The sequence below is a fragment of the Microtus ochrogaster genome, linkage group LG1 (genome assembly GCF_000317375.1).
Source record: "Microtus ochrogaster isolate Prairie Vole_2 linkage group LG1, MicOch1.0, whole genome shotgun sequence".
Lineage (NCBI taxonomy): Eukaryota > Metazoa > Chordata > Mammalia > Rodentia > Cricetidae > Microtus > Microtus ochrogaster.
Window position 1 is genome coordinate 5,100,930 of NC_022027.1, and position 9,408 is coordinate 5,110,337.

Below are 9,408 nucleotides of genomic sequence, written 5' to 3' on the forward strand. Positions count from 1 at the left end.
CAGGGAGGTGGGAGAGAGACACTGAACTTTTGGGACCTCTTTCATTCCTCCTGCTCACTCCTCCAGCTGACACTAATACAAAGCTGTATCACCTGAGAGTGCTGCTCAGGGTGGAGCCCCTGCCTAGGATCATCCAGTGAGGGGCTGGGGTGTGTGGCTCAGAGGTAGAGCCCTGTCTAGGACCCCCAAGTGAGGGGTTGGGGGTGTGGCTTAGGGTGGAGCCCCTTCCTAGAATCTCCAGTGAAGAGCTGGGATGCAAACCCCTGCTGAGCCTTTATCAGCCTCTGGGTTCCCAGCACAGATCAGATTCTTCTCCCCATGGTGACCTGGCTTTCAGTTGTCTTGGGGTTTCGTCAGAGTAGGACCTGCAATGGTTTACCCAGGAGGAGTTGAGGTCACTCTCAGGAAAGAAAGCCATATTCTGTCTTAAATCTGCCCCTCTAGTGATCCAACTGGACGCCTGAAGGGTCCTCCTCACCCCAGAGCTGGTACTCCCAGAAGCCCCTGGGCTAATCCTTACCCAGCATGAGTCAGGTGCTGCCTGTGAGACCCCTCTGCAGGACAGGGCAGGACAGAGCCTGCAAACTCTCCCCTCAGTGTTTACAGGACCCCTGGTTACCAATGGAGTGCAGGCAACCCTCTGTCTTCAGAGCCCAGGCTCATTCTGCCACAGGCTTTGAGCCTTCTCTGGGGACTTAGAGCCTGACCAGTGACCGCACTGTGCCTGCCACTGTGCAGTGCTGAGTGTAAGGCACACACTTGTCCACACCCTGGACTACAGTCGTGAAGAGAAAGCAGGCGGTGTGAGGGTTTTGTTGTTTTGTTTTTTTAATACGGTTAGTAGTTCTTGTCAAACTGTGCAGAGCAGTAGCTGCTGGGATTCTGGATTGTTGCTAAGCATTCTGAGACATGTCCATGCATACAGTGAGGTGTCAGAATGATGCTGTCTCACTACGGAGTGTATCCCATTTTCACCTTAGACTCACAGCTAGAAAGTAATCTGACACAGCAGCACTAGTTGCGTGTGCGTGTTTGTGTTAAACTGTCAGTGCCCAGAACTCACATGATGGAAAGAGGGAACTGACTGCTGCAAGTTGTTCTCTGACCTCCACACGTGCACATAAAATACATTTTTTTAAAAATAACTTGTTTTGTTTTGTTAAGTATAAGATTGGCTATGTATAGTGGCGCATGCCTGTCATTCCTCTAGGGAAGTGTGAGGCAGGGGAACTGAGTTGCAGGCGAGGCTACAGAGCAGAATTCTGTCCCCATAAATGAAAAGTCCAGTCCAGGTGTAGTGGTGTGTGCCAGTTCTCAGAGCAGTGGGAGGTTGGAGGCAGGGATAGGAGTTCAAGGCCAGCCTGGGCTACATGAGCATTTTAAAGGGAAAAAGTATCACCATAGACTTGAAAGCATGTTGGTTTCAGTGTGGTGTGCTGGACCAGTGAATTCAGTCACAGGCGAGGAATCCGCATGTCCTGGGAGCCATATGGCTTGTGATATTCATAGACCTCTGTCTAAACAGGCTCCTAGCCCTACCCACAGCCAGAGGAAACATGGTCCTTCTGTCTTTCACCAGTTCATGCTGGCATTTGAGATCTAATGGCTTTGAATTCATGAAACTCCTGGCATAGGCAGGAAGGACTTGCGTCCTGGCCTGTCTTGAGGGTGAGGGATGGGGTTGAGGGTGTGCTCACCCAGGGAGCCAGTGCCGCCTTTAGGCTGTGGCAAGCAGGCCCGACCTTATGTGTCTGTCATAGAACCTACTGGACTCCAAGTCCCTAAGGCTTATCATTGGCATGACGCTGCACGACCGCACCACCAAGTCGCTGCTGCACCTTCACAAGAAGAAGAAGCCACCCAGCATCAGTGCACAGTTCCAGGTGGGGCAGCCTCTGTCTCAACGCCTCGTAATATGCTCATAGGTGTCTGGTGTTACTCGCGTGCCCTAGGTACAAAATTACTCCTGTTTGAAAGCCACTGAGATTCAAAGGAGAGCGTTAGTTAGCAAGTCAGTCACCGTGGCTGTTGAGCCATGTTCTGAGGTCATAATGCTTTCCTACTGGCTTCCAGGAAGCGGAGAGATATTACTTTGTTATTTATTGGTCCAGGATCTCGTGTCCTCCAAGTTGTCCTCAGGTAGTCAACAGGTGTGTGCTAAATTATTTTTATTGTGGTGCTGGGATGGAGCCTGGGACATCTCCACAGGTCTGTAAGGCTGAGGATGTAGCTTAGGTACGGTAAGTGCTTGCCTGGCATGTGCAAGGACAGAGTTCGGCCCCAGCCCTGCAGAAACAGAAAAGGAAAGGAAAGGGAAATGGCCTTTTCCATGCTCCCCTCCAAGGTGACTCATCTGCTCCACCTCTGCAAAAACAGCAGCCGTGTGGCTCCAAAAGAGTCTTGGATCAACCATAGGAGTCCTCACAGCTGAGGCAGCAAGCAGAGCCTTTGGATGGCTCCCTTGCATATATGACCCCCAGCAGCCCAGACGTGTCCATCATATAGCAGTGCAGTGCTCTCCTCTCCGCTGAGCTCTGCACCTGGCCAGCAGCTCTGTCTGCATTCCCTCTTCCTGCAGACATCTCTTAACAAGCTGTTGGAGGCGCTGGGCAAGGCCGAGCCCTTCTTCATCCGCTGCATTCGCTCCAATGCCGAGAAGGTGAGTGGGGATCTCAGAATATTGGGGGGGGGGCAGGCCTTGACCACCAATGTGGGGACTAAAATAGCCACAAGCAGGAACTGGAGCTGGCACTCAATGGGTAGAGCACTTGTCCAGCAAGAAATCCCAGAGTCCACCATGTTAGCAAGGTGGGTACATGCCTGCCATCCCATCACTAAGGATGTGGAGGCTGGAGAATTAAATAGAGTATGCGGTACCCTGGGCTACATGAGGCCCTGCCTCAGAAAAGAAAAGGAAAGGAAAGGAAAGAAAAGAAAAAAGAAAAGAAAAGAAAAGAAGAAGAAAGGTTGGGGCAGAAAAAAAATTAACCTTTAGGAGTGGTCAGCTTCTGAGCTGGGGCACAGGGTGAAGTGGCGGGGAGGACGGGGCACGGACGACATGACAGTACACATTACATCCCACAGAGCCCCTGAGCACTTCATGCCTTTGCAGAAGGAACTCTGCTTCGATGACGAGCTGGTCCTGCAGCAGCTGCGCTACACGGGCATGCTGGAGACTGTGCGCATCCGGCGCTCCGGCTACAGTGCCAAGTACACTTTCCAGGTAGGCCACCCACACCCGCTCCCTCTGCCCTGCAGGGGTGGCCACCGCAGCAGACCTGGAAATACCTGTGAACTGAATGAACTGGAAGTCTCATTCGAGTCCTTGCCTGAGCATCTTCTAGCCTGGTGTTTTGATGTGTCTTGAGTGTATTTGTTCACACTTATTTTGTATTTTGTATATGACATAAACTCATCATGGCATATTTATGGAGATCAAAGGACTTGAGCAGGAGTCGGCTCTCTCCTCCCACTGTGTGTGTCCTAGATCTTGAACTCAGGTTGTCAGCCTTGGCTACCAGCTCCTTACCTACTGAACTGTACCACCTCACCGGCCCCAATGACAGCAATTGTAACACTGTTGTGAGTGCTCCACAGTGCCCAGGAACAGGCTGGACCCTTCCTCTGCCTCCATTTAATTAAAACACATAGGACATCCCGAATCTTTCATCTCAGCTTTCAAAAAAGGCAGGAGGCTTGCTGTGACTTCCAGGCCAGCCTGGGGTGCGGAAAGAGACTATCAAAACAGAACAACTATGTCTTTTACATAGTGGCTGAGGGTGTGTTCAGTGGATGAGTGCCCCAGGTTCTAGCCATGGACCAGGGCAGTGCCACTTCCACCACTAAGATCCCCTTCTCAGTGGCTGGGAGATGCCTTAGTGGGCAAGTGCTAAAGTACAGAGACCCCAGCCCTGATAAGACCCTGGCCTGCCTGCAAGTCCAGCCTCAGAAAGTCAAGTCAGGGTCTCAGAGTAAGCTAATTATTGAGACTCTCCGGATCCGTGAGCTCTGGTTTGGCTGAGTGACCCTGCCTCAAAGAATAAGGTGGAAACGCCAAGGAGGATGACTCCCTACAACAGTCTCCCGCCTCTACTCGCATTTGGTTGCACACTTTGCATATTTTACATGCAAAAATATGATACACAATGGAAATGGAAAAAAGCAATAATAAAATACCCTGTCCTGTGTCACCATTGGCATGAGACCAACTTGAGCTCTGTCATAGTTAGTCACTTTTCTGTTGCTGTGATAAACCAAGCCAGCATGTAAAAAGGAGTGTTGAATTGGGCTTAGGGCCAGAGGGTTCTTAGTCTGTGCTGGTAAAGTGAACACGTGTCATCAGGAGTGGCAGAGAGCACACTGAGAGGCCTCAGAGGCCACCCACATAGCATACTTCTTCCAATAAAGCCTCGCCTTCTAATCCTTCCCAAACAGTTCCTTCAATTGGGTCCAAGTATTCAATCATATTTGTCCTCACTGTCACACCAAGTCCTCCGTAGTCACTCATGCATAACTTCGGGGAATAATAAGCACAGGAAACAACTTTGAGAGCTGGAGGAATGACTCAGCAGGAGGAGCAGAGATTGGGATCCATACACCCACACACAGAGGCTCTTGATCGTCGGTGACACCACTCCAGGGGGTCTGACGCTCTCTGCTGCCCTCCGTGAGCACTGCACATACACAGAAAGAAAACCAAGTTTGAGCTTCAGGAAATAAGTTTGGAAATACGTGAGGTCCAGCTGTGTCCAACTCACATGGCACAGGCCCCAGGACCTGTAGCGCCAGCACCAAGAGAGGGAATCTGGCCCTACTCATGAAGTAACTGCAACCGCCAACTGTGCTTACACTGTCCTTCCCTACCCGTGCCAGGACTTCACGGAGCAGTTCCAGGTGCTCCTGCCCAAGGATGTCCAGCCCTGCAGGGAGGCCATTGCTGCCCTGCTGGGGAAGCTACAGGTGGATGGCCGGAACTACCAGATCGGGAAGACAAAGGTGAGTACTGCCACACTTGCAGCTGCTGTCCCACACCCACTCCACCCACGTGTGACCTCACACTTCTCTCAGTACCCCACACTGCTCTGAAGGGTCTGGGCTCTGCAGCGAAGTGCTCTCTGTCACGAGGACCGAGTACCTGAGGCTGGGTGCTTAGCACAGAGGTCTCTGATACTCCCTGTTCTGGGAGCTGGCGAGCCAGGCAGCAAGGAGGACAGGACCCAGGCCAGCTCTTCCAGACCCACACAGTTTATATAGAGGGCCAGCAAGTCCTGTGAGAAGCACATTTATTCTCTTTGACGGGCACCCGGTGGGGACGACACCTCTTTCCACCGGGACCCACGTCCTGAAGGTCCCTCACCTCAGGGTTACAACACTGACTGAAGCTTCCAAACAAAATGTTAAGAGATGAGGCTCATCCAGACCATAGGTCAGCACGAGACTGCTTCCCTTTCTTGTGGTGTCTTCCCTTCCAAACACCATCTTGAGTCTCAGAGTGAGCTGGTGGCTGCCGTCGGCATCACTCAGCTGCTCTTGCTGCACAGGTGCACTCAGGCCCTGACGGTCCAGTTCCAGTCCCAGACGGGGACCTGGGGGCCCAGCAGTTCCATACTAGGGTAGTGCCCACGAGAGTTGAAACCAGATGTTCCCAGAAACACACACACACACACCATGTTTAGACTAGTCACAGCCCTCAGTGTGCACAGTCTGAGTGAGTGCCCATCAGACTGGGTGAGCAGACAGTGGCCTGTCCACAAAAAGGAACAGAACTCTGACATACTATGTCCTGAACTAGGAGACAGGTTGAGTGATAGACACCATATATACAAGGCTGTTTGCTGTGTGATCCCATTGACATGAAATGTCAGACTGGCACGTGCCTGTCATCCTAGTGTTTGGATGATTGAGTCAAAATTGTGAGCTCCTCTCCAGCCTGGGTTCCAATAGTAGGACCTTGTCCCAAAAAAAAGAAAGAAAGAAAGGGTAGTGAGATGGCTCAGCTCAGTTGGGAGATGGTACAGTTCATACGCACTTGCCGTGCAAGGATGAGGACCTGAGTTGGATTCTCAGCCCCCACTGAGAACTGGCTGGGTGGACCATTACCGCAATCCCACGATGGTGGGGCGGAGCCAGGAGCCAGGTGAGTGAGAAACCTTCAGGTTCAATGAGAAACCTTGTCTCAAAACATAAGGTGTGGAAGTAGCCTGGTGTTGGCCTGTGTCCTGTGTGCACACAGTGATGAGTGCTGTGCTACATGAATTCTGCTTCAACACACTACAGTCCCTAACCTGCTGGTGAGGACACCTAAGTAGTAAGGAAGATCAGGGGTGCAAGGCCAGCCTCGGCTACATGGTAAGTTTATGGCCAACCTGGGCTACACAAGAGCCTGTTTAGCAAAAACAGCATAGTCTCAGGTCACTAAAGTCACAGCTGTCACTCCAGACTTGGTTGATTGCATTGTCCCTGCTATACAAACTCTGCAGGTGACACACCTCTACCCCTGCCCACAGGTCTTCCTGAAGGAAACAGAGCGACAGGCCCTGCAGGAGAGGTTGCATGGCGAGGTCCTGCGTAGGATCCTGCTGCTGCAAAGCTGGTTCCGTATGGTTCTGGAACGCAGGCACTTCCTGCAGATGAAGCATGCTGCCCTGGCCATCCAGGCCTGCTGGCGCTCATATCGTGTACGCCGTGCGCTGGAGAGGACACAGGCAGCTGTGTACCTGCAGGCTGCTTGGAGGGGCTACCTGCAGCGTCGGGCCTACCACCGACAGAGGAATAACATCATCCGCCTACAGAGCCTCTGTCGTGGCCACCTGCAGCGCAGGAGGTAAGTGGAATAGGAATTCCCACCCAGGAGCACTCCCTGAAGAAATGCCCAAGATCACTAGCACCCAGCCTCACGGTAGAACTGGGGACCTCAGGCAGGGTGCAGGGAGATGGGGAAGGCCTGACTACAAACAAGCCATTGCAGGCTCAAGAGGGAGAATTCTGGCTGCTTCTTCCACGTGCCATCCAGGACAGGTGATTCAGGCCTGGTAGAGGGGCTGCTTGCACCAACTCAAAATACCTCTCTTCTGCTATTCCCATCCCGAGCATCCAGTCCTGCTGGTTGGGAAACCACACTCAGTGGACGTTGGCTGGGTCTCTGCAGGTGGGGCCTAGTGGACCTCAGCCTTCTGTGCTCCCGAAGTCACCCAGATGTCCACTTCAGACACAGTGTCACACTTTCCTTCCCACTAGCTTCCACCAGATGATGTCAGAGAAGCAGAAGGCGGAGGAACAAGCCAGGGAAGCTGCAGCAGAGACATCAGAGGTTGAGCTGGGCCCTGCAACCACAACCGAACAGCTATCTGAGCAGCCTATTGTGGAGCAGACTGGGGACCTCGAGAGTCTGGGTGTACAGACTGAAACCTGGATGAATGACAGGTCCCCAGCTGGTACGTCCTCACCTAAGAAGGAGGCACCCAGCCTGGAAAAGGGCACCCCAATGCAAAAAACGGAGCCAGCAGAAAATCACGAGAAAGTCCCCAGCAGCCGGGAGAAGAGAGAGTCGCGGCGGCAACGAGGATTGGAGCATGTTGAGCTACAGAACAAACACATCCAGTCCTGCAAGGAGGAGAGCAGCACCCTAAGAGAACCTTCCAGTCTGGGAACAGGGGAGAACTTACCTGAGGACACAAAGGGACACAGGGAAGATGGACTGCCCTCGGGGGCGTGGACTGAGGCCACAGCCCACTCTCCTTCAAAGCAGGTGCAGGTTGTGGAAGCCCCACCTGGGACTCCTAGTCTCAGTCCCATACAGCGGCCCACTAGCCTGGCCCTAGACAATAGGGTCATCCCAGTGGTCCCCATCACCACTCCCGAATCCCCCAAGGATAAGGCCAAGGGTGGGGACAGCCTCAAGGCTCAGGACAAGCCAGAGAGTCCCAGTGGCTCTACCCAGATCCAACGGTACCAACACCCAGACACAGAACGGCTGGCCACCGCTGTGGAAATATGGCGAGGCAAGAAGCTGATAGCGGCTGGTGGTACCAGTACCATGCTGAGCCAATCCCTGGACCTGAGTGAGAAGCACCGGGCTGTAGGGGCAACCCTGACTCCTACAGCGTAAGTCTGCCCACTATGCAGGCCTGGGGGTACTGGGTGGGCAGCACCAGCTCAAAGCTCAATGCCTTAAACACGTGTGGCCATGCTTGTCAGGCAGGGGTCAGTAGAATGAAAGGCGAGGGATAGGAGCAGACCAGCATTCAGGCAAGAGTAAGGTTTGACAAGGAGCTCACTGAGCATTTGTCAGGTCCTGGCCATTCCAAACACTGCAAAGATAATGAACATTGGCCAGGCAGTCTGTAACAGGACTGGCTGTAGAAGCCAGGTCCCTGTGGGTCTTCCTTTACTCTATGTTCCCTGGGTCTCAGTTTCCCTTTCTGTGACAAGAAAAGGAGAAGAGGTACCTCAGGGACCCCATTTCTAGCCTCTGGGACCCATGCTGGACTGAAGAAAGGGAGTGTGGAGTTGGAGACAGGCCACCTATGCAGGACTTCTTGGCTGTGGTACTGCTGGATTGAGGCCCAGAGTTAATTGGGGACACCGTGTATCAGAATGCTGAATGTTATCACTGGCCCCTCCCATCACGTGCCAGTAGCCTGGCAGATCATTGGTAGGTGGGTGGAGGGTAGATGGGTAGATGAGTTTGACAGGTGAGTAGGTAAACATGATGAATCAAACAGAAGAATGGATTAGTGTGTAGGTGGGTGTTGGAAGGATGGTTGAATGGAAAAAGAGATTGACTGGTAAATGGAGTATGAGATGGCTGGATCCTTAGGTGATGGATGGAACCAGGGATAGATGGAGGGATGCCGGATAGCTGTCCTCTCTGTCTGCTCTGTGAATGTTTACTGGGATGGGCAAGGAAACCCCACCCAAGTGAAAGCCACTGCACTGGGACCCTCTGCATGGTGCCTTTCAGTAACAGTGCTGTCTGCGGTCTCACAGGGAGAGGCGCATCTCCTCCTCCACCAGTGACGTCTCCAAGCTGTCTCCGGTCAAGGTACAGGTAAAGCTGCAGCAACACACACACACTGCTGAGCAAGCTTGGTAGTGCACACCTGTCATTGTGATGCTTGAGAGGCAGGGCAGTATACTCTTGTGTGCATGCCAGCTTCAGCCACATGGGATACAGAGCAGCCAACAGCCTTCCTCTAAAGGTGGAACACTTGCTGTTCCTGCAGATGACCTTCTGTAACTCCATTTCCAGGGGACCTATCTCTGACCTCTGTGAGCACCCGCATATGTGTGTACATTCCTGCACACACAGCTAGGACCACACAGAGAAACCCTGTCTCAAAAACTGAAATATAAGATAAAAATATAAGATATAAGTTTTCTTTTTTTTTTCTTTTTTCTTTTTTTTTT

At 52.5% G+C, this 9,408-nt stretch overlaps 1 protein-coding gene across 11 annotated transcripts in view; it reads left to right on the plus strand.

Moving 5' to 3' along the window:
• Myo9b (myosin IXB) overlaps positions 1 to 9,408 on the plus strand; it is an 87,954-nt gene that overhangs the window by 65,941 nt on the left and 12,605 nt on the right. For 8 of the 11 annotated variants that reach the window (XM_026785304.1, XM_026785312.1, XM_026785308.1 and 5 more), the window contains 7 exons: positions 1,761 to 1,883; positions 2,579 to 2,659; positions 3,113 to 3,223; positions 4,873 to 4,995; positions 6,507 to 6,823; positions 7,237 to 8,103; positions 8,989 to 9,049. In XM_026785304.1, coding sequence (XP_026641105.1) covers positions 1,761 to 1,883; positions 2,579 to 2,659; positions 3,113 to 3,223; positions 4,873 to 4,995; positions 6,507 to 6,823; positions 7,237 to 8,103; positions 8,989 to 9,049 — 1,683 coding nt within the window. The remainder of the gene's footprint in view (positions 1 to 1,760; positions 1,884 to 2,578; positions 2,660 to 3,112; positions 3,224 to 4,872; positions 4,996 to 6,506; positions 6,824 to 7,236; positions 8,104 to 8,988; positions 9,050 to 9,408) is intronic. The other 3 variants (XM_026785307.1, XM_026785310.1, XM_026785311.1) reach the window with 1 other exon arrangement.